This window comes from Carya illinoinensis, chromosome 10, assembly GCF_018687715.1.
Source record: "Carya illinoinensis cultivar Pawnee chromosome 10, C.illinoinensisPawnee_v1, whole genome shotgun sequence".
NCBI lineage: Eukaryota > Viridiplantae > Streptophyta > Magnoliopsida > Fagales > Juglandaceae > Carya > Carya illinoinensis.
In genome coordinates, this window is record NC_056761.1 from 34,514,212 (window position 1) to 34,539,307 (window position 25,096).

The 25,096-nt window shown below is 33.9% G+C and overlaps 4 protein-coding genes across 6 annotated transcripts; all 4 read left to right on the forward strand.

The window, feature by feature from the left end:
* The first annotated feature begins 8,178 nt into the window (after window positions 1–8,178).
* LOC122279132 (soluble inorganic pyrophosphatase 1-like) lies at window positions 8,179–15,298 on the forward strand. Its single transcript, XM_043089505.1, has 9 exons — window positions 8,179–8,338; window positions 9,745–9,877; window positions 9,983–10,011; window positions 11,084–11,149; window positions 11,228–11,335; window positions 14,069–14,134; window positions 14,202–14,322; window positions 14,460–14,541; window positions 15,246–15,298. Exons 2-9 carry the CDS (start codon window positions 9,754–9,756, stop codon window positions 15,286–15,288), a joined length of 639 nt encoding a protein of 212 aa, XP_042945439.1. The 5' UTR covers window positions 8,179–8,338; window positions 9,745–9,753; the 3' UTR covers window positions 15,289–15,298.
* Window positions 15,299–20,358: 5,060 nt separating this feature from the next.
* On the forward strand, window positions 20,359–22,271 carry LOC122279745. Of its 3 annotated transcripts, none has more exons than XM_043090548.1 (2): window positions 20,359–21,060; window positions 21,750–22,271. In XM_043090548.1, the coding sequence occupies exons 1-2, from the start codon at window positions 20,483–20,485 to the stop codon at window positions 21,910–21,912; spliced, it is 741 nt and encodes a 246-aa protein (XP_042946482.1). In that variant the 5' UTR covers window positions 20,359–20,482; the 3' UTR covers window positions 21,913–22,271. The 3 variants fall into 3 exon arrangements, with proteins under 3 accessions (XP_042946482.1, XP_042946484.1, XP_042946485.1); XM_043090550.1 differs by having other exon boundaries at window positions 21,685–21,823; XM_043090551.1 differs by having other exon boundaries at window positions 20,361–21,060; window positions 21,790–22,271.
* A 105-nt stretch (window positions 22,272–22,376) lies between these two features.
* On the forward strand, window positions 22,377–22,901 carry LOC122278675 (uncharacterized mitochondrial protein AtMg00860-like). Its single transcript, XM_043088860.1, has one exon. The coding sequence runs from the start codon at window positions 22,377–22,379 to the stop codon at window positions 22,899–22,901; it is 525 nt and encodes a 174-aa protein (XP_042944794.1).
* A 1,451-nt stretch (window positions 22,902–24,352) lies between these two features.
* LOC122278676 lies at window positions 24,353–24,730 on the forward strand. The gene has a single exon (XM_043088861.1). The coding sequence runs from the start codon at window positions 24,353–24,355 to the stop codon at window positions 24,728–24,730; it is 378 nt and encodes a 125-aa protein (XP_042944795.1).
* Window positions 24,731–25,096: the final 366 nt, after the last annotated feature.

A 25,096-nucleotide genomic window follows, 5' to 3' on the forward strand; every position in this document is an offset into this window, starting at 1 on the left:
TTAACAGAAGCCCAACTTAATTATGCCATTACTAAAAAAGAACTATTAGCAGTGATATTTGCATTTGACAAGTTTCGTTCTTATTTGATAGGGTTAAAGTAGTTGCCTACATCGATCACTCTACTCTTAAATATTTGCTGTCGAAAAGGAATGCCAAACCAAGACTGTTAAGATGGATTTTTCTTTTACAATATTTCGATTTGAAAATAAAAGATAAGAAAAGTACTGAGAATGTAATTGCCGACCACTTTTATCTCGTTGTGAGCTTAAAGAGGGGGTTGGCAAGGAAAAATTCTCAATTAATGAGACCTTCCTAGACAACCAATTGATGGCTATACAAGTCGTTCCATAGTATACCGACATGGTAAATTATTTGGTGTCAAGAATTCTACCGTCCGAGATGACATATCAACAAAAGAAGAAATTCTTCTCCAACTTGAAATATTATTTTTGGGAGAAACATTTTCTATGCTAACACTGCGTGGACTAGATAATTAGGATATATGTGTCTAAATAGGAGATGAAGAGCATACTCAGACACTGCCACTCATTGGAAGCAGGTGGCCACTTTGGTGGAGCAAAAAGGGTAGCGAAAATTTTACAATGTAGCTTTTATTGACCGAGTATGTCAAAGGGTTGGCAATATTTCTAGGAAACATGAGATGCCTTTAAATAACATTTTAGTGATTAAATTATTTGATGTTTAGGGTATAGATTTCATGGGTCCTTTTCCATCCTCATATTCTAATAAATTTATTTTTATGGCCGTAGATTATGTTTCCAAATGGGTGGAAGCAGTCACCTGCCGACCAATAATGCGAGGGTCGTAGTGAATTTCCTGTGGAAGAATATCTTTTCCTGACTAGGCACTCCGAGGGCCATAATCAGTAATGGCAGGAAGCATTTTTGCAATTGCCAATTTGAAGCGCTATTAAGTATGGAGTTACACATCATGTGGCAACATCATACCATCCTCAAACGAGTGGCAAGGTTGAGGTGTTTAATCAAGAGTTGAAACGCATACCAAAGAAGACCGTGAGTATCTCTTGGATAGACCGGTTGAGAATGTTAGATGATGCTCTATGGGCCTATTGGACAGTATTCAAAAAACTGATCGAGATGTCCCCTTATCGGCTCGTTTGTGAAAAAGCATGTCATCTATCCGTGGAGCTGGAACACAGAGCCTATTGGGTGACGAGGATACCAAACTTTGATTTACAAGCGGCCAATGAGAAGAGAAAATTGCAAATCAACGAGATGCATGAATTCCGCAATGATGCTTATGATAATGCTCGGATTTACAAAGTTTAAACTAAAAGATGGCATGATTAAGCATATTTTTAGAAGGGAATTTGAAATCGGGCAAAAAGTTTTATTATTTAACTCAAGTCTTTGACTCTTCCCTAGAAAGTTGCGCTCTTCGGTGGTTGGGACCGTTTGTGGTGACCCGTGTCTTTCTCTATGAGGCGGTTGAAATCCATCACAAGACAAAATGGACATTTATTTCAAAAAATGATAGAGATTAAAACCCTGTGTGGATGGAGACTTAATTCAAAAAATGTTCCATCGATCTTGCCAATGATAAATGATGAGAGGATAATGTATATCTACAGACTTTAAATAAAGCGCTTTTGGGAGGCAATCCAAGTTTTTATTTTTCTCTTTAAATTTTATTTTTGTTTAATCTTATTCTTTTGCTTTATTTTGAAGGAATAAAGAGGCCGGGGAGATCTCTAAGGAGTACATCACTGCACCTTCAATGAAAATATTCAATTAAAAAAAAAAATAGGGGAGCATTTCTTAACTTCTCCCATCCTCTTTCTTATTGAGGACAATGTAATATTTAAGTTTGGGGGAAGGGAATTTATTTTATTTTTATTTATTTTGAAAACAAATAATAATAATAATAACAGTATGGTTTGATGAATAAAAAGCCTATGATAAGAATATGATTGAAATTGATTATAATTTTTAGAAAAAATTCTCATTGCTTAAGTCTAGTTGTTAATTCTTTACTTGATCGTGCTTAATTTGATATTTTCTATGTTCAATGAATGCTTATGATGATCATTAATCTTTTTGCATACATAGAGAAATTTTTATGTGAATTTTGTGAATTTGTATGGTCTCAACTTACTCTAGAACTTGTTTGATTACACTCGAGGCGAAATCCTAGACAGAATATTATTGGGGAGATGATTAAGGCATTCTTTGGACCAATTGAGCCTTTCAAGCTTACCTATTTATTGTCTTTATCTTTAGTCACCCCTTTAAGCTTTATTGAATTATATTTTAGCCTTATATTTTTGGTTCTTGTAAACCTCATATTCCCTACCCTATTTGAGCTTAAACACTAATTTCCTTACCTTTCAAGAGAACTAAGTTTATACAAACTCACAAGAGCATGAAACGCAAGAGAGGTAGAAGGTCAACAAGTAAAGTTAATTATAATCATATTATCAAAATCATAAGTTTGAGGGTGTGAAAAATAAACTCGCCTATTGTGTGGCCGACAAGGTCGACCAAAGTCATCCGTAAAGGCAATTAAAAAGATATGATTTATTTCCGAGAGAGAGAGAGAGAGAGAGAGAGAGAGAGAGAGAGAGAGAGAGAGAGAGAGAGAGAGAGAGAGAGAGAGAGAGAGAGAGAGAGAGTTTGACCTGGCTGAATAGAGGGGTAAACAGAGAGATATTTGAAAGTACAATAAAGAGAGGTATGTGGAGAGATTCACAATGATTGAGAAGAGATGTTTGTGTTAGAAGTGAGTATGCTCTATTTGTTCTGTTGGTGTTCAAACTTATGTTCTCTTGCTTTGTTTGAATCCTACATTTTTCTTGTAGCCCTTAACGTAGCCTTACATTACAAGCTTAATAAAGGCCTATTGATCCATGGTGATAGTTTATGTTCTATATAAGTGGAGAGTGATTTGAAAAGCAAGCTTATGGAGTTTCTAGAGATGCATTATTTATTTACTTGTTTGCATAAAGCCATCCCAGAGCTGATGATGAAGTGAAAATAATAGGTATGCATGAATGTGAGGATGGATAATGCAGTAGAATTGAGTTTTAAATTAACTTTTGGACTTGGTTGATCTTGAACGATTCATTTGAATTATAAACTTTGGGCAATCTTTGAGGCAACAAATTTTATGAATCAAACCAATGCTTGTTTTAATTGTTTTCCTTATTATACTATACTATAGTAACATTATTATAATATATTATACTATATTATACTAACTATACTAGACCAACATACTATACCAATATTCTAACCGTACTATACTAACTATATATACTCTAATGTTATTTTTATTAATTTATAATGAATCCTATATACTACAGTTAAATGATGTGATCCTTTTATCATATAATAACTATTTGTTTTAATATTTAATATTAAAGCATGTAAAATATTAACATCAAATAATAAAAGTAAATAATTAGCATAACAATATATTATATTATACTATACTAACTATACTTGACTAACATACTATACCAACATTCTAACCATACTATACTAACTATACTCTACTATACTAACTACCCTCTACTAAATTATACTAACTAGACTATACTATACTTTTCTATACTACTATACTATTACTATACCAACTATAGTTTACTATATTAACATTCTAACTATACTATATTATACTAATTATACTATACTATACTCATCATACCATATTAAGTTAATAGATTCCTACTAAATTCTACTATATTTTCTGGTGCGTACTGGGAGAACATCAATGCCAGTCTAGAGAAGAAGACTGGTAGGTTTATGAAAAGTCAGAATTTATGACCCGCCTTGGAAAGTGTAATGGATAGGCATTGACACGCAGCTTTTGCACGGATCAAGATCTAAATATTCAAGAAAAAGTTTAGGACGAGAAAAAATCTAATTATAAATATAATTATGTATTAATTAAATGTAATTGATCAAAAAATTGATTTGATTAAAAATAATATTAATTTAAATTTTAAATATTAAAGAATTAGTATTGATACGCAGATTAGTACGCGACTTTATTTATATATAACAAAATTCTTAAAATAATGATAGCCTTATCACTATTCTATTACTCTTCTACTACTTTTTTTAATTTTTTAATTTTTAAATTTTTTTTTACTTAATAATTAAGAAAGTGACTATCAGGAAAATTATATATTTTTTAATTTTTTTAATAATTAATATATTAAAAAAATACTTAAAAGAAAATAAATAAAAAACAAATACACTATTAGTAGTAAAGTGATGGTGAAAACGTGGTAAGTTTATCATTATCTGTTCAATAAAGTTGTATACTTTTTTTCTTAATAACTAAGTATACAAAAAAAATATTTAAAAGAAAATTTAAAAAATTTTTTTGAACTAGCGGTATGTCCAGCGGTAAATGCTGGGCAGCCCGCTAGTAGGATCCTATTTATTATTATTAATATTATTATTAAATGTTGAGTATTAAATATTTAAATATTAAAATATCAACTTTAAGTGTCTATCTTTAGTTTTAAGAATCCTAATTGCTAATATTAGTTTAGCTAATTTATATTTTATAGGCTGTTTGAGTTTAAGATTAAAAAAAAGAATTAAATAAATCTAGACATGTGAAGTAATCTTATTGATTAATGCTCAATGGAATTATATTTAAATAGTTATAAATGTTCTAATTCATTAAAAAGTATCTCTAGTGAACGCTGAAAAGTACGATGATAATTTAAAAAAAAAATAATATTAGTTACAATCATCAATTATTTAAGTATCGTATTTTAATTTTTAAAAATAGTGAAATTTATTATTAAAAAATTAAATTTTTATGTAAATATTATATTTATTCAAGTTTTCAAAAAATAATATACAGTACTTATATATTTTATGACTGTAAATATTATTTTTCTTTTAAAAAATGTGGGATATAAGTTTACTTAACAAGAACAAACTTTACACTTAAAAGCTCTATCATTCAAAGCTCTATGACCTATATTAATCTCAAATAGGCTTCCCTTTTGATTTTCAGTTTGGAACTTTAAAAGGCAATTTAACAGATTAGAAGTTCTTTTAAAGAAAAAATAGTATGATTGGTGAATGAGCAGTACTATTCATCATTTCATGATGTGGAATGAAATAGTTGAAAAATATATTTATTATGTTTTATTTGTTTAACAATTATTTGATACTATATCTTAAGATGATAAGAGGAAAATGATATTTTTCTTAATAATTTATATAAACTTTAAACATCCAAAAATAAAGTGAAAACTCACTTTATATAAAGCTCTAAATTGAACGTCACATTAAAAAACATGAATGTGTGACGCCATCATATATATATATATATATGAATACTGTTACATCAATAAATGAACCACACAAAATCAATTATATAAATAGATGTGACTTTATTTGATTCATTAGATCTGTTTTAGAATAAAAATAATTTTACAATCTGACGAATCATATTAAGCCACGTCAGTTTATAAAATTAATTTTATGTAATTTTTTTATAGCTAGCGTATTTCTCCATATATATATATATATATTCACATTCTGCACCACTTCGGCATTTTGCACCCATAACATGTGAAAGTTGTGACTTTTTCGAAGTCTATCAAGGTCATGACTTTGCCACCAAAATTGACTTGGTTCGGTTATTTCCATTTCTCTCTATCTACGGGGAGATGGAAGCTCGAAGATTAAGTTTTGTTTTTGATTGAAAAAAACCTTATTTCATTTTCTTATTATATATATATATATTTAATATAAAATATAATAATTATTTCAACTTTTTAAAATATTAAAAATATTAAAAAATAATATTTTAATAATATTTTATTTAATTTTAATTTAAATCATTTCATCTCATCTCACTATCTAAATAACACTTAAAGAAAAACTTAGTCAAGTTTTGAATATTTAATTAATAACCCCCTCTCAAAAAGAAAATAAAATGGTCTGATTGGCTCTAATGGCTAACAGGCTAATCCCAGATAATAATCATCTAAGAAGTCATTAACATTTGAATGCTCATAACACGCTCGATAAATGCTCTTAAATAAAATTTACTTTAAAATATAAAGAAATTTGTGCAAGAGTGGCGTTTAATAGATCTTTTATTTCATATTTATTTTACATTTTACTACAGTACTTTTGCTATATGTGGAAGAAACTGTTTATAGGTGTAAAACATATTAAATTAATCTCTCTCTCCTCTCCTCGTGACTATAAACATCTCCCCAGGACTTTCACTATGCTATAGGCTGCTGTGTTGGCTGGGTGACATTCATTGATCTATATATATAAAAGTAAGCATGACTTCAATCGGTTTGTATATCCTTATTGATTGCAAGAATCCCATTGTATATACTTTTAAGAATATTTTTATTATATAATTTCTCTTTTTTATTTTTTAAATTAATTTATATTTTAATTTAGCCTATAAAGTTGAATTAAATTAAAAGATGACATAATTATATGACATTATATATAAAAAGATATTATAAATATAAAAAGATACGAGGATATCATTTGTAATTAGAGAACATATTTAAAATGAATAAAAAATATTAAAAAATATAATATTTAAATAATATAAAAGAAAAATATATAAACTAATAGATGATATATTGTAAAAGTTAGTATATAAAATAAAAAAAAAATAAATTTTAATAATTTATTTTAAAAGATAGAATAAATAATCTACTGTGAGTGCTTTGAAATATCATGATTTATATATTGTTTACGTAAGATTCTATGGAAAGTTGCTTTTTCTAAGAGTATTTTCAACTTTTTAAAAAGAGTAATATTCGGTATAACTACAAGTTTCTAATAAACAAATTTTATATAAATTTTTTGTAAAAACAATAGCTTCAACTAATAAAGGATATATTTTTTAAACATTTTTAAAGCGATATTCACTTTTTTATAAGAACTTATCTATTTGAGATTTATATAAATTATTTATTTTTATTTAATGACTACGGAAGTATTTTTTAGTAATATTGTGATTTTTTTTAAAAAAATTAAGAATATAAAAAAATAAATGAAATAAAATTAAAAAGTTTTTTGCCTTCTTTGGTGGCAATTGGGGTTACGATGTCAGTACTCTTTAAAAATATATAACTACACATAAATCTTTCCTAATAGAATTTTTTGATGAGTTATAATTACATCCATTAGATTATATATATTTTTATTATAAAATAAATTTAACAAATTATATTAAATGATATCAATATATTTATATATAATTTTTATGTGTATGTACACATAAAAATTATACCCCACTCATGTGAAATACCTCGAGACTCCCAAAATAAACGGCAAGTGGTACTCGACCGTCCCAGGCTTTTATGATAATGCGGTGACCAAACAACAACCACACGACCGTTAGAAGCTCTTCCCATCCCGATCTTTCCCTCGAACAAACGTCACTCTTGTCACTCACTGATCTAAAAATGTTATTAACTATGAAAGAAGTATTGCTTTAATTTAAAGAAAAGATTCTGTAGAAATAAATTTATCTAATTTTATTTTAAATTTAATTTATACAAAAATAATATTTACAGTCCTATTATAAATATCACGTATTCTATTTATAAAAAATAGGTAAGTATAAGATTTATTTAATTTATTTAATAATAAATCTCTCTATTTTTTAAAAAGAGTGTGTGGAGTTTGTACTTATTATAACTATGCCTAATATTATTCCATTACAATAAAAATAATTTTATAATATGTCGTATCATATTAAAATTCATCTTTTAGTCAAAATATTTTTTAAAATTAAATTAATCAATCATTTTATTTATTTTTATAAATGAGATAAGTTGAAATAAAAATTAAAAATTAAATAAAATATTATTATAATATATATTTTTAATATTATTTTTATTTTAAAATTTTAAAATTTTAAAATTTAAATTATTTATTTTATTTTATCCGTTAGTTTAATAAAATTATAATAATTAAATAAAAAAATGAAATTGAATTGAAAGGTCTTGTAACTTGTAAGACGAGGCCAAGTAAAAGAGAGATTCGACAGTACTCGGCCACCGGATGGCGAAATGGCTGGAGCCACGTAGTGCTGAATACACGGATTGCATTTCTCTGTATGGAAACGTACGTATTTTTCGCCCAAAAAAAAAAAAAAAAAAAAAAAAAAAAGAAACGTAAAGACTTTTTTCTGCCTTAAATGGCAAAGACTTGAGGGAGCGGGAACACGTAGTGCCGCGCCTTTGCTCCCTCTTTCCAGCGTCTTCATCTTCTCTTTCGTTCTTCCGTTCCATCTTGACATCATTTAGAAACTAGAGCTGGATCCGGAGCTTGAACCAGACAGGTACTTCTCAGGCCTTTTTTTTTTTTTTTTTACCGAATCGTACATAATCCTGTTCCAGGTTTCTCTGTTGTGGACTTGTTTTGAGATTTTGATTTTGTTTATTCTCGTGGATCCGCTTGTTCCACCGTTCTCATTTTTTTTGCGTGATATTATAGTACTGTGTTTGTGCGTGTGACGCGTTGCTTACCAACAAAAAAAGGTGTGCGTTGCCGTTGATCTTCTAAATTGATTTTGATTTTTTTTTTGGTAAGTGTCGCGGATGTTGATCTTGAGAGGTATTCATTTTTATGTCTTTGTGATTGTTGAATGAAAGTCTGTGAAGTCTTTGGGGCTGTTTTCAGTATATAATGTGGATTCTACTTTGGCAGATCTATGGCTGTTTTGTAATGTTTTAAGTTTTGCACAGTCCCTTTTTTCATTATAGGTTTCAAAATGCAATTGTTCTGCGTTTTAGGTATAACAAACTGGATACACTTTTCCTTCACTTGTTTTCCTTTCATTTTCTATCTTTGTCGGTGAATCAGTGGTTAGTCACGTTGTTAGAAGTTCACCTCAAGAGTGGTTTGGATCCACAACTTTGGGCATTTTCCTGTTATTTCCGTGCTATCTGATCTTTATACCGATTAATTCTGGTCTAAAATGTTAGATAAGCGACTTGACAGAAAATAACGCGTAGACCGGGTACCGACAATGCCAAAATTTGTTCAAATCTCAAATCTGAATCGATTCTATCATGTTTGTGCCTCTCCGTGTACAAGATTTGTTTAAAATATTGGTTTTCACTTTTATTTTAATATTTTGTCGTTTCTTCTTGAATGTTGGTTGCCATCATCTTATATTTTTCAGTCTCTTGTAATGTTATGGTTGCGAAGACAAATAAGTTTTGGAATCAGGGAGGAAAGATGCTCAAGTCTTCATGCAGTGTAATACATCTGTATGAACCATATATGGCAGTCTATCAATCTATATCTTTTGAATTGAATTGGAAAGATTGAGATAAATCAGTATCTGTCAACTTCTTTAAACGAAATATTTGCCATGCGGATCAGCCCCTGCATTGCTATGCTAAGGCATTAAGTATCCCGCCTGGGCTCTAGAAATCAGTTCTTTTGTTCTATTAAATGCATTACAAAACATATAAAGGTTGATAAATTAACCCATTTATAATTAATCAGTACCACATCAAAATCTTCTATCATCACTGAAAGAGTATATTTGACAATTCTTGTTTTCATGTTGCTTCAGTTATTCACACCAAATGCTTTAGGGCCTCCTGACGCTATTATGTCCTATGTCTCACGCAATGAATACTTCGATGATGTAGCTAGAAAATAAAATGCTAGAAGAAACATTATTGGCTTTATATCAAAGTGCTGTGTTTTGAAATATTCCTGCATGCATTTTAGCTTGCAGCTATGGAAAACACAAACAAAACTTCCGATGCTCATCGCGCCCCACATACACCTCTTAATGAGAGGATACTTTCATCCATGACCAGGAGATCTGCGGCTGCACACCCTTGGCATGATCTCGAGATAGGTATGTAATGTTGTAGTAAACCATGTGAAGTTAATGCTTGATTGTTATTTTCTATTCAATCATTATGGTAAACCTATTATGTAACCTTCTTTCCATTTCAAACAGGACCTGGAGCTCCAAATGTGTTCAACTGTGTAAGGATACTCCCCCTTTCTTGTCATCTGTTCCATCTTTCTGTGTTGAATGGTTCTACAATTTCTTATGGTTTGCGCTCACTTGACAACTGATTCCTGCAGAGTGTGTAAATGTTAAATTATGATGACCATTTAGCGAACACATAGCTATTGGACAAACCAGTTGGAATGGTAGATCTGATAAATTCGTATCAAAGAAAATTCATATTAAAATTATTTCAGGCCTGTGAAGGAACTAAATTGTGACCAAAGGGGGGTTGCGGCCTTTTTTTTTTTTTGGTTTGGGGGGGGGGGGGGGGGGGGGGGGGGGGGGCTAGGGCCCTTTTTTTGTTTGGAACAGAACTTCCTATTCTAAACTAATGATATGCGTGTAGGTTCTGTGGGAAATATAGGAAGTTGAGATTTAAACAAAAATAGAGAAAGAGAAAGCATATGCAGCATATTTAGGTTGCTTGATTTTAATGGCTTCAATCTTAAGTTTTAGTACCACATACTTTTACCAACTGAACGATTTTGACTCAGTTGGAGACCTATTAGAAAAGAAAGAGAGAGGGAAAAAAGTAAAAGCTAACAAAAAGGACTCTAGAGAAATAGGAGATTGAGGATATCTTTTAGCTTTTAGTACTGAAGTGCACACAGAAATGGAAATACTGAACCCTGGAGCTACTTCAGCCACAAAATTTTCTGCCATCAATGCAACAGTCTGATGTTTGACGTGGTTCCCACATCTTTCTTCTGCCTTGTGAGCTGATTCGCCACTGTCACTTTCATGTATGGTTTATAAAATCTAAATATAAAGACACATCTTGATTTATCTGCCACATTTTTGTGTGATGCTGCTCAACATAATCTTTATAATTAGCTTTCTGATATACGCTAAACTGGTTCACATACTTTTAATATCTACTCCAGAACATACTATCTCAGAATTTCTTTGAACATGTAGTTTTATGTTACTTTATCAGCAGCAGATAAAGCTTGCAGCAGTTAGAATCATTATTATTTATAAGGGGAAAAATTATGCATTCAACATTTTGGATTGACCGTTCTTGTTGATGGCCAATTGATGCAGGTAATTGAAATAGGGAAAGGGAGCAAGGTGAAATATGAACTTGACAAGAAAACTGGATTGATTAAGGTAATGGAGTGTGCTATGCCTTTTCATTATCTTCTCCACATATATAAATCGCTTTCTAAATGGTATATAAATTTTCAGGTCGACCGTGTGCTCTACTCATCAGTTGTGTACCCACACAACTATGGCTTCATTCCTCGTACTCTTTGTGAGGACAATGATCCCATGGACGTCTTGGTTATCATGCAGGTGTGCGCAAATCTGTAATGATTGTCAAACTTTCTCTCTTTCTTTACTTTCATGTTTGCAACAATCATGCGTATATATTAGAAAGCACCAAGTCTCCTCTCACAATTTTGTCTGTTTGATGCATTGAAAATTTACCAGAACTCACAACCATTAGAGTAGGTATCATCAATGTCTTTTGTATCAGGTGCATGTACATACATATATATTTTTTTAATAAGTAAACGATTGTATTAATAAGAATAGGCATACAAGATGGTATACAAGAGGTAACACCTATCTAGGAAGAAGAAATAGAAACAAGAAAATTATGATAATCAAGGCCATTGAAATCAACAACTTTGGCCCATAAAACAAAGTTCTAACAAAGAATATCTAAGCTCCTCTAATGAGCGCTTCTTGTCCTCAAATGTCCGGTCATTACGCTCCTGCCATATGCACACCAGAATACAAATGTCTAGATTTGTCCAACTGGCCAAAAGCTCAACTATTGTAGTAGGCATAACCTAGGCTAGCTCTAATTGTCTGAATACATCTTCCCATAATGCTCTAGCAACCTTACAATGCAGTAAAAGATGATCCATAGTCTCATCACTGTTTTTACACATATAGCTCCAGTCTACTATAATCACCTTGCATTTTCGTAAGTTATCCATCGTCAAAATATTACCCAGAGAAGCTGTCCAAGCAAAGAATGCCGCTTTGGAAGGCGCCTTATTTCTTCAAATCCTTCACCATGGAAAGTGATTGTTGATCGCGTGAGAGATTTATAGAAAGAACAAACCGAGAATATACCTTTACCTGAGGGTACCCACCACAACATGTCAGATCTTTGAGGGCTCAGTTTTATGGAGTCTAAAGAAATCTTTGAAGCTGTCAACCTCCCAATCTTGCACTGCCCTAGTAAAGCTCACATTCCATTGGACTAGGTCACAAGATTTCTCCATTAGTTCAGCCACTAAAGCTTCTTTCTCACCTACAATCCTGAAGACAGGAAATGAGTCCTTGAGGCGTTATCTCCACACCATAAGTTGTACTAAAATTTTATTCTTGAGCCATCTCTTAGCATAAGTCTAGTGTGACGACCAGCCTCCAAACTCCCACTCCATATGCCCCTTGTACCTCCATAGTGCTCCACCTCCCCCACATACCTCCATACTTGCAGTCAATCACCGACTTCCATAAAACTTCCCGTTCCTTATTGTATCGCCACAAACATTTCACAAGAAAGGCCTAATTGAAAACCCTCATGTTTCTAATACCCAACCCACCAGAAGAGATTGTGGAGCATACCCTATCTCACTTAACTAGATGGAATTTGAATTCATCCCCTATACCACTTCAAAGGAAATCGTGATGAAGTTTCTTAATACGGGTTGCCACACTCGTTGGAATTGGGAATAAAGATAGAAAGTAAGTTGATAAATTTGACAGGGTGTTAAGGTGATCCTGCTACTTTTCGACAAGTACAATCTCTTCCAACCTGCCAATCTACTTTCAATCTTCTCAACTACTTCAAGATATGCATAGCCCTTGGGGTGGCCCCCAAAGGAAGACCAAGGTAATTAATGGGAAGAGAGGAAACCATATTCACAAGACTAATGGGCCTATAGTCCTTCACCTCCAATGCCCCAATCTTCTTGGGAATAAACATAATAAAAGTGGCATTGAGGCAATCGAAAAAAATTCTTGAAACACCTTAATTAGGTCTTCCTTCACCACATCCCAACATGATTGAAAGAATCTCATACAAAATCTGTATTAAGGATTCTACTTTCTCCTGCAGTGCCATCAGATGTGATGTCATATCCAGGAGTGTTCTGTGCATGCCATCCTCTGCTAGACCGACATGGAGCCTGCCACCACCTCCTTTCCACTGAGTACTTGTTGTACCAGCTATATGAGGAAATTTTCTGGTTCTGTTTCCATTGCTGTGTCTTACGGTGTCTCCTATCTGAGCTGCCATAATACCCATTTCTCCAGCCTTGCTCTGCTCATGGGACTGCACCAAGGCCTTGTATGATCGAGATTGCTGTTGATTCACCGCCACCAACGGCCTCGAAAATACCCCACCTCTGTTACGACTCCTATTTCCTACCTGTTCTGTGAACTCCCACAATGCCTCTGCCATCCTCCTCCATCCTTGACCCTCCCTCTCTTCTAATATATATATAGCTACGTCTACCACCACTACCGTATTCCACTAAAGCCATGTAGTGACTGCAGGCATTTGAACACCTTTGTGCAATGAAGCTTTAGTTCCCCTCCCTTGCTGCAGTGTAAAAATCCTTTATTTTTGCTCTTCAGACAGCCCCCCAATGTTTTGGAGAACCAATGCACTGTGGACATAACCAGCCTCATCTCTTTCACTACCTTCCAGCTCCTCTTAGTGATAAACATGGAGTTTTCATCCTTTGACAATGCCAACACTTTTGATTCTATCACTAAATGTTTTGGGAATCGCATAATCACACTAATCTCACCTAAAACTCAACACACAAGCCGTAATCTCGCCATTGAAACCCACCATCTGTCTTTGAAATCTTGGTTGTACAGAGAGAAAAACTCAACCCATACACTTGTGCTGTACATACATATATTATTATTCATGCCTGTTTGTTCATATGTAGGTAGAACTGAACATAATTGTTGGACTCAATGTCGCAACTAGATTTCAAAATAATGGTTTTAATGTTCAACCTATCTGATATATTACTGCTTGGCAAACATCGACAGGAGCCAGTTCTTCCTGGATGCTTTCTTCGCGCCAAAGCTATAGGCCTCATGCCTATGATTGATCAGGTAAATATTCCAAGACAAAAGTACAAGGTTATTATCCTTAAATGGAGTGTTAATTTATTTAGCACAGGGTGAGAAAGATGACAAGATAATTGCTGTTTGTGCTGATGATCCCGAGTACCGACACTACACTGATATCAAGGAGCTCCCGCCACATCGTTTGGCTGAGATCCGCCGCTTCTTTGAAGAATGTATCCTTTGTCTTTCTCAGTTCCAGTCTTTAGTAGGCACTGATTGTGAACATCTGCAAACATAAAAATTATAATGTTCCTTTCTTTCTGTGAAGCCCAAATAACGATATCTAACGGTTCCTTGACAAAATAATCAGACAAGAAAAATGAGAACAAAGAAGTTGCGGTTAATGACTTTCTGCCTGCCTCTTCTGCCAATGAAGCAATTCAGTACTCCATGTAAGCAATGCTCTCACTTTACTAGCTCGCATGCACGCACATACACATCATTGAGAAGGGAGGGGGTAGGGGCATCCATTCAGATTGGGCTGTCATTGGTTTTTTGAAGTTTCTTCTTCTGATTAAACTGGCCAATAATTTGATAACTTAGATATGAAAAATTCTATATAGTATGCCCCCATCCTACTCATATCCTACTTTCTTGGTGGACATTATCACTCAAGAATTAGATTTATTAGTTTAAAAAACTATAGCTAATCCAAAAGGTTAATAGACAATATCACATCAACACAATGTAACGAGAATGAGATGAGACTGTAATGTATATAACATAAATCTTTATATAGAAGGGAATGTTTCGATGTTTTAGGTCCAGAAGATGTACTGATTTTTGGGTAATTGACCTAGATGTGAAATTTTTAGCAATATCTATTTTAATGGGTATTTCTACTTCGTATTCATTCTTTGGACTAACTTCTTATCTGACAACCATCATCCCAAAGTGCAAATCCATAGACTTTTGTTCTTTTGCCGTTTAATAATATAAGCATTTTTTGCCCATCTCTTATGCATATATGCCCATCCCAGGACTCGTAAAATGTTTTTTCTTTTTAATAATTCCTGTCTGGAATCTTTACATCAAAATCAGACTTCAACCATAATTATTATTATTATTATTTCTTTATTTTTTCTTTCTGGTGAAGGAATCTCTATGCGGACTACATAGTGGAGAGCTTGAGGCGGTAAGTCGTTTGTGCAAAAACAACGGACTCTGGGATGTGATCCTGTTACCCAGGGAAGTCGCTGGCCTCTCATATAAGTTTTGTTCTTTGATCCAAAGAACCTCTATATATCTTGCTGCTGTGCATACGGACTTGGCCTCACAAATGTGTGCTAAGACTGCAACATCTAAATTGTTTGGTTTTTATGATGCTTGGCTTACGTACCCAGGGAATTTCTTTTGTTTTAAAAGAAAATCAAACGGGGAGGGGAAAATTAGTACGCTGTTTGGAGAGTACCTTACTTACCGTATGGCTTGTCTTTTGATCCTCAACTTGTCAACATTGATTTTTGTAGGACCCTGGAATTTATGCTATCAAACTCTTTAGTTAAAAAAAAGGTGCATTCTCTCGTCGGTGGATATATCTAAGGGGAAAGATCTTCCTAATTTTTATTTGAAATAGATATTATTTTGTTTTTTATTAAGAAGTGAAATAATTAAAATATCTGGTCATTTCATCTGTTTAATTTGTCCCGTAAGAATTGAGTTTCTCATGAAGTAGGGGAGTAGGGAATCAGCCAAACCTTTTAAACCCATTTCACTTTAGCTGGGTGGTTTCCATCATGTTGTACTTTTAGGGATTGGCTCTTGCTTTTCTCTGGTCTCAGTCCCTCTGAAATAATAGCTATTATTATTTGAAATTTTTCTAGATTGAGAAACTAGCCATTACAATGCGACGAGTTTCAGAACATTTTTCCATTGAATCAAATAGAAACTTAGATTGAAAACGTCAATCATATATCATGCCTCCCGCAAAAACCGGGTTCTGCTTGGTAAGCAGGATGAAAATTTTGAGTTTAAGATGAAATATTAAAATTATTATTGTTTTGGGATTTGAAAAAGTTGAATTATTTATTATATTTTGTATAAGGATTTGAAAAAGTTGTAATGATATGAAAATTTTGAGTTTGAGATGAAAATTTTTTATTACCAAACCATACCAAATTTCTTATACATATGTGAAAAACCAAGGATTCAGGTCCCAATCACTTGAAGGGATAAATAAGCTTACTGGACTATTTAAATTAATAATCAATCAATTAACCAACCAACCAATCAAATCACAAGAAATAATAAACACAAAGATTTGAGTCATGAAGTGGAAATTTATTTGAAGAACGTCTTCAAAATTTAAAATTGTTACAGGTGTAAGTCACAGACTAAAATCTATTATAGAAATTTTGTTATAACTAATATAGAAATGCTTTCAAGACTATTGAAGTAACTAAATTCGGCTTCTAATATTACGAGTATTCCACTAGATGTCTGAACGTGGCAGTTCAGGAAATCTTTTTGTCCAACAAACATATCCACACAAATAGATTTCGCAATACGAGCATGCAATACAATGGAGGTCTGTTTATCAAGAGAGAATCGATCTTCAATGTGTAATGAATTTCTTTAGAATTTTATCTCAATAATACAATAAATCTAGCAGCTCAAACCTCTCTTCATGCCCTAGAAGTTGTGCATATTGTTCTATATAAACTTAGAAGTAGACCATTTATAGAGTCTAAACCTTAATAAAATAAATCATTCTTGAAATTTTCACTTGAGCAAACTGTTAAGCAGAGTATTTTATTCTATTTTTGATATAAAAGTTAGAATTTGAAGATTTTGTGAAATATGAATTTCTAGATAATTAAGTTAGCTTTCCAATGACACAACTATCACCTCAATTTGATGTGGGAATCAAAAGTTATGATTGATTTAGTCTAGATAGGTCGACATTATCAAATTTTGCGAATTTATAATCTTTGCGTATTTTGTTCCAATTGCAACCTAGGCTTTATTTTATTCAACATATTTACAACTCAACTTGACTAAATGGTACTTGAGAAATTAGATGAGATGATAAATCTCTAAATAGCAATAAAATAATTTGTGAATAGTGGTGAAATAGTTTGAATTAAGATGTTTTATTAAATTTTAGAAAATGAGAGAAAATGTTGAATAAAATACTATAAAGTTAAAATATTATAAGAATATAATGTTTTAGTATACATTTTCTTTTGGAATTTGAAAAAAATGTATTATTTTTTATGTTCTGTTTGGAAGTTTGAAAAAATTGTAATGATTAACTGATTAAATAATAATTAAATGAAAAAAAATTAAAGATTTGAAACTAAAAAGTATTTGTATTTGAGTGATATTTATGAAGAAAATTATTTTGAGATGAGATGAGAATAATGAGATGAGATGAGATAGTGTTAATCCCTAAGTTTGAATAGTGAGTTGAGATGAGTTGAAAGTTGAATAAACTATTATTAAAATATTATTTTTTAAATTATTATTATTTTGAGATTTGAAAAAGTTGAATTATTTATTATATTTCGTGTGGAAATTTAAGAAAGTTGTAATAATTAGATGAGATGAGTTGAGATCAACTCTAAATCCAAAAGTGAATTTTGCCATAAGAACATGCCAACATATTTTTTTTTACACTAAGAATATGCTTTAATTAAATATATTATTGAAGATAAATCATAAAGATATGAGTTTATAACAATTGAATATATAAAATACAGTCAAAATATGCAGTAATGCATATAATAAATGTATAATATAAAAATTACAAACTCAAACAAGTCTATTCAAATCTACATGAATTTTGTATAAAATACTAATATTTATAAATATATGATATATCAATCATTTAGGCCGGTTTGGATATTTGGCATTTCGTTATATTTATAAATAGTAATAAAATAATTTAAGTTAAGTGATTTTTATTGAATATTAGTAAAAGAGAAAAAAATTAAATAATAATATTATAAAGTTAAAAAATTATTTGGATATAATTTTTTAATATTATTTCTATTTTTAAATTTGAAAAAATAGTATTTATTTTTTTGTTTTGTTTAAAAATTTATAAAAGTTATAATGATTATGTAATAATTAGATAAAAAAATTAAAGATTTGAAATTAAAATATATTGTGTTTGAGTAATGTTTGAAAAGAAAATGTCTAAACATACTTAACGTATATTGTATTGCCAAACGAGACCTTAGTACATCAGCATCAAGTTTAGGACTTGTTTGGATTTAGAGATGAGATGAGATAGTTTTAGATAAAATTTAAAAGTTTGATAAAATATTGTTAGAATATTATTTTTTTAATAATATTATTATTTTGAGATTTATTTATTATATTTTATATAAAAATTTTAAAAAATTATAATAATAGAATGAAATAAAATGGTCTCTTAATCCAAACGAGCTCGAACTACATAGAAGTGTTACGGAGTCACGAGATTTCACGAAAATAAAGGGATAAATATAATTTTCCTAATAGTTCTTCTATATACAGTCGTCTCATGTAAACATGTGTAGTCGGCTGATGGGACGTCATGTCAGTTAATATTATTTTTTAATAATATTATTATTTTAAAATTTATTTATTATATTTTATATAAAAATTTTCAAAAATTATAATAATAGAATGAAATAAAATGATCTCTTAATCCAAACGAGCTCGAACTACATAGAAGTGTTACGGAGACACGAGATTTCACGAAAATAAAGTGATAAATATAATTTTCCTAACAATTTTTCTATATACAGTCGTCTCATGTAAACGTGTGCAGGTCAGTTAATATTTTATTGAAAAAAAATGAAAACGAATACGAAAAGGGGAAGAAAAGCGGATTGAAACCCATTTCTCTGGCTTCCCGCTTCTGAGGGTGCAAGACCAAAATCTCAAAGCGAGAACTGAAACTCATCAATCCAACTCCCACGAGCTTCTTCCTCTTGTGGGTGTAGAAGATTGGGGTGGGCATCTACTTTGGGTGGGTCAACGCGAGGTTGGTCTACGTTGGTGTGGGTCAAGCCCGAGCGTCGTTCGGGTCAGCTTGGTAGGCTTGGTCTGGGTCAGTTTCGTGAGCTAGCATTCGGGTCAGCGACGTGGGTTAACTTTGGTCATCTTCGTTCCCATACCGTCGGCACCACCACGGCCACCTCTTAGGTTCAGGTTTTGATATGTTCTTCTGGGAATGTATTGCTGTCTCTTTGATTGTGGATCTATCTCATTATGCTCCAGTTATGCGAGTGATTTGATTTGTTTTTGTTGAACTGAGACAACCTTTACAACATTTTCTATCACTTCTTCATCCTGCCAAGCAGAAGCCCTACCCTTTTATTCAAAGGCAAATAAAATATTGGAGGAACAAGGGAGATTAAAGTAAATTAGAGCACCTTTTGTAGCTCATCCACAGGACTATTCTCATCATCCCTGGTTTCATGTCTTGAAAATTTGCCAAGTCTTGGTCTTAAGAGTGTAACGGGTCCGGTTCGGTTCGATTTTGGATAAAATTTAGGACTGAATCGATATGTATCGGTTTTACATTTTTCAAAACCGATTACGCACTAGTTATCCTCTTAAACCGATATTCCAGTTTTACTGATTTCCGATCTGGTTCGGTCCTATTTTACAGGTTTTAATGTACTATATTGTATATTATATAATACAAAATTATTTTATATATAGTATATTATATTATAGTATATGATATAGTATAATTATAACTATTAATGTGTATCATATAATATTAGTATAACTATTAATACAATAAATAAAATAATATAAGATTTTAAAATTTAATATCATATTAGTTAGTAACTTATCATATAATACAAAATTATTTTATATATAGTTATATGTTATATAAATATTATATACAATATAAAAAATTAAAATATATATATATATAAACCGGTCTAGTTTGATTTTAAAAAAAGAAAAATTAAAACTTAATCGATTTTGATCAGTTTTAAGAAAATTAAAATCAGTACCGGACTGAACCAAACTCAAGACCGGACCGATCCCATCAGTTTCGTCCAATTTGATTGGATTTACCGGTTTATCGATTTTTTTTACAGTTTTACTTGGCCCTAGATAAGTATAGAGAGGAGGAATCTGAGGAGAGAGAAAAACAAAACGGTGCGGAGAAAGAATACGAAACGGTGCGTTAGGAACTTACGCGGCGCTTACGCCATCGACTGTCCCAGGAGTTTTTGTTTTCCAATACCCAGTAATTTGCCGGGATAAGAGTAAAGACCCCATCACGGGCCACAATCACTCTTTCTCCACAAGCCCCGCACCCCCTAAAACCCCTCGACGGGTACTTTTTCTTTGTTTCTGGGAGAACCAGAATCAAACACTATGAGCTCGTTCAACAACACCACCAATTTCGACAACCTCCTCCTCCAAACTCTGATGGGTCGCCTCCAAATCCGCCCTCCGACCAACCCGTTCAACTCCCAGTCCCTCGAGGACCTCCTCCTCGATGCAGCCAATCTCTCCGACGATAACGAAGATGATAGTAGCAACAAGACCCAGCTATCCAAAGAAGAATCCAAGCTCGAGAAGGAAATTGTTCGGGTAATCCTCAGCGGAAAGACTGATTCCCTCAAACCTAACTCTGGCCAGGCTGTCACCATCGGCGAGCACCATATTTGCGTCGGGTTTCACGAGGATACAGGTTCGGATTATCGAGTATGGGAGTGGCATGGGCATATAATGCTCTTTGACGAAGAGAACGGATACACGCCCGAGTATATATATGGAAATTACTTTGAGAGGTTGTTGGTTAAGTCGCGTAGTGGTGAGGAGGAGAAGGTGGAGGTGGAGGAGGAGAAGGAAGAACAGGTGGGGACCTTGGGGCTGAGGGACTTGATTGATGGTGGGGATACCGGTGGTGCTCGAATTCTTCATCGGAACTTGAATACTGGTTCTCCAAGGTTTATATGAGAAACCCTTTTCATTCCGACTGTTCTTTTCAATTTTTTTTGTCGAAGTTTTTGTTGGGATTTGTTGGTGTTATGGGATTTGTGGGTCTATTCTATTTAAATTTCTGCGAGGTCTTGGTTTTGTTTTTGGTTGGTTTAGTGCTATTGTTCTGGGTGTTAGAATTGAGAAGCTGCTCTGCTTTCTTGTTTTTGCACTTTTTTCAGCTTGATAATGCTACGTATATGGTCGTTTTTTTTTCCACCATGCATATGCTATGTCCGTGATTTTCAATATCATCTTCTTGTGTGCGCTCGTGGACTGCCGAAGGGTTTGATTGAAAAAACTTTGGTTTAGTATACACAATTGTTATTAAGGTACTAATCAGAGAGAGTTTTAGCATGGCCTAAAGTAATGTTTGCTTCTGCAAATTATAGCGCTGTGGCAAGCTGGAAATTGTTTTGGTGAGGGAGTTGGGGCTTTGGCAGTTCTTTTGACCTCTGAAAACAACTGTAAATTTTTTGTCCATGATTGCTTGGCTATGGTGCATTGGCTAATTATGTTTGGGAGTGGTTGGTTGATGTGTTGATGGTAAAGATGCCTTTTAGTCTATTTTGTGTTTCCTCGTGTATTTGTAGTTCAAGCATGATAGATGACTTTGCTTCAAGTGAAAGAGTGCTGTCTGTGGACTAACTATGGCTAGGAAACAAATATTGATCCTATGTTATGACCTCCCATGGAAGGATTGTGAAAGATCTGGGTGGACTCTGATGGGGGAAGAGACAAGAGGACTTGAAGTGTTCTGTCGTGTGAGGGAGAAGAGATGGGAAGTGAAGAAGGAAGACACAACTCAAAACGCAGCATAGAGTAGAGGAACTCACTGTTTCATAGTCAAAGTAAGCTTGAGCTAGGCCGCAGCGCACCGTTTCAATAAGCTGGGAACGCACCGTTTCAATGGAGCCAGACGCACCGTTTCAGTGGAGCAGCGTTTTAGCACCAGGAGTCTTTTGTCATTTTAATTTCCTTGTAGTTGTTTTTACTTTCTGTGGTTGTTATTTCAATTCCATGTGTCTGCAAGTTATTGGGTCAGTTAGTTACTTGTGGGAAATATGAGAGAAACAGAGAGGGTGGGAAGATATTCTGGACAATTGTTGATGTTGGAACTTTCTGGAGGTTTAAGGGATTCCCTCGAATGAACCCTAATGACAATATGAATTTTACTCTCTGCTTCCTTTTTACAAACATCTACCGTGCATTCCATTAAAACCAGTACAATCCTTTCCAGCATTCATACCGTGCATTCCATGAAGGCCCCTACGAGTTTTTGGTAATGTCTTTTGGGCTTACCAATGCCCTTGCCACATTCCAGGGGCTAATGAATACTATTTTTCAGCGATTTTTGAGGAGGTTTGTGTTGGTATTTTTTGATGACATCCTTGTGTACAGCAGTGGCATGGAAGAGCATGTGGGTCACTTAAAACTGGTTTTGGAAACGCTACCCCATAAATTGTATGCTAAGAGATCTAAGTGTCTCTTTGGAGTGGTTGAGGTGGATTATTTGGGGCATATTGTGAAAGAAGAAGGGGTAAAGGCTTACCCTAAGGACGTGGCAGCAATGTTGGAGTGGCCCGTGCCCAAAAACACTATATCTCTAAGGGGATTTTTGGGCCTAACGCGGTATTACAGAAAATTTATTCAGGGGTATGGCATTATTGCAGCTCCACTCACAGATTTATCAAGGAAAAATGCATTCAAGTGGGATGACAGGGCTGCCGAAGTATTTCAGAAACTCAAAACTGCAGTGACCGAACCTCTTGTGCTGAGGTTACCCAATTTTCTCAACCTTTCACCCTAGAATGTGATGCAAGTGAGGTTGGTATAGGTGCTGTCCTGATGTAGGGGGGGCAGCCCATAGCCTTCCTTAGCAAGGTTCTTAAGGGAATGGCTCTTGCCCTCTCCACATACGAAAATGAGTTATTGGCCTTAGTTACGGCTGTTAAAAAATGGAGGCCCTATTTATTGGGCCAGGCCTTCGTGGTTAAGACGGACCAACAGGCCTTAAAATTCCTGCTAGAGCAGAAAATTGGTACAATTGCCCAACAAAAATGGTTTACTAAACTTATGGGCTATGATTTTCACATTAATTACAAAAGGGGGAAGGAGAACAAGGTTGCGAATGCCCTCTATAGAAGACATGAACCAGATCAGCCAACGGAAGGGATGCTAGCAATAATCGTTTCCAACTCCAGTTTGGATAGATGAGCTCAAGCTAACTTATTTCACATCACTTGAGTTACAAGAAATTTTAGCCAAACTTCAGTCCAAACAAGAGGTACCAAAGGGCTATACCCTCCAACAAGGCTTTATTCTTAAGAAGGGCTGAATTGTAGTTGATCCTCAATCCTCATTTAAGGACAAGGTCCTCAAATTTGTACATGAGGATCCGCAGGTAGGGCATTCGGGGTTCTTAAAAACCTATCAATAGGCCAAAAAGATTTTTTTTGAAAGGGAATGAAGAGTGACATAAAGAAGATGGTGTGTGAATGTGATACATGCCAAGTCAACAAAAGTGAAATAGTTTTACCACCTGGACTTCTCCAGCCTCTTCCCATACTAGGCCAAGCATGGGAAGAGATTTCCCTAGATTTTGTTGATCGCTTACCAGTGTCTCAAGGAGCCGATGCAGTTTTAGTAGTGGTGGATAGACTGACCAAATATGTTCACTTTATTGCACTATCTCATCCTTACACAGCAACCGGGGTGGCCCAACTATTCCTAAAAGAGGTGTTTAAGTTACACGGCCTGCCTAAGGTCGTCGTGTCAGATTGAGACCCAGTGTTCCTTAGCTCTTTCTGGAAGTCTCTATTTGAATTATAGGAATCATCAATGAATTACACTTTAGCTTATTGCCCGGAGACAGGTGGCCAGACAAAGGCCCTTAACAAGTGCTTGGAAGGGTACTTGAGATGTTACGTAGGTGCTAAACTAAAGGGGTGGGTTCATTGGCTACCAATGGCCAAGTGGTTGTAGAACACGTCACACCACACCTTGACCAAACTCTCCCCTTTCGAGGCTCTATAGGGGTATTCCCCACCCAAGCTCACAAACTATGTGCCTGGTATTGCTTCAAATGATGCCGTTGATCAACATTTATGCACTTGTGAACAGATCAAGACACTACTCAAAGAAAACCTAGATCTAGCCCAACAATGAATGAAACTTTATGCTGACCGTAAAAGAACTGAACAAGAATTCGAAGAAGGGAATTGGGTTTACCTGTGGTTACAACCCTACTGACAGAAATCCATGGTTGCACGATACAACTTGAAACTCTCACCTCGGTTTTATGGGCCCTTCCAAGTGGTACAACATCTGGGAAAGGTGGCTTACCATCTTAACTTGGCAGCCACTGCGCAGATCCACCATGTGTTCCATGTTTCTTGTCTCAAAAAGAAACTTGGGGCACAGATCAGGCCCATTCCCTCACTCCCACTAGTCAACATCGACGGCGAGATCCAGCCTAAACCAGAAGCCGTGTTGGACCGGCGTATGAGGAAGCTGGGCCACCGAGCAATCACAGAGGTTTTGATCAAATGGGTCGGTGCCCCTTTGGAGGATAGGTGCTGGGAACTCTTGGGGAAGATGCAAGAACTCTACCCACACCTTGTGGGCAAGATTCTTTAAGGGGAGGGGATCGTTATGACCTCCCATGGAAGGATTGTGAATGATTTGGGAGGACTTTGATGGGGGAAGAGACGAGAGGACTTGAAGTGTTTTGTCGTATAAGGGAGAAGAAGATGGGAAGTGAAGAGGGAAGATACAACTCAAAATGCATCGTAGAGTAGAGGAACTCTTCGTTTCATAGTCGAAAGGAGCTTGAGCTAGGCCGCAACGGACCGTTTCAATAAGCTGGGAATGCACCATTTCAATGGAGCCAGACGCACCGTTTCAGTGGAGCAGCATTTCAGCACCAGGAGTCTTTTGTCATTTTAATTTATTTGTAGTTGTTTTTACTTTTAGTGGTTGTTATTTGAGTTCCATGTGTCAACA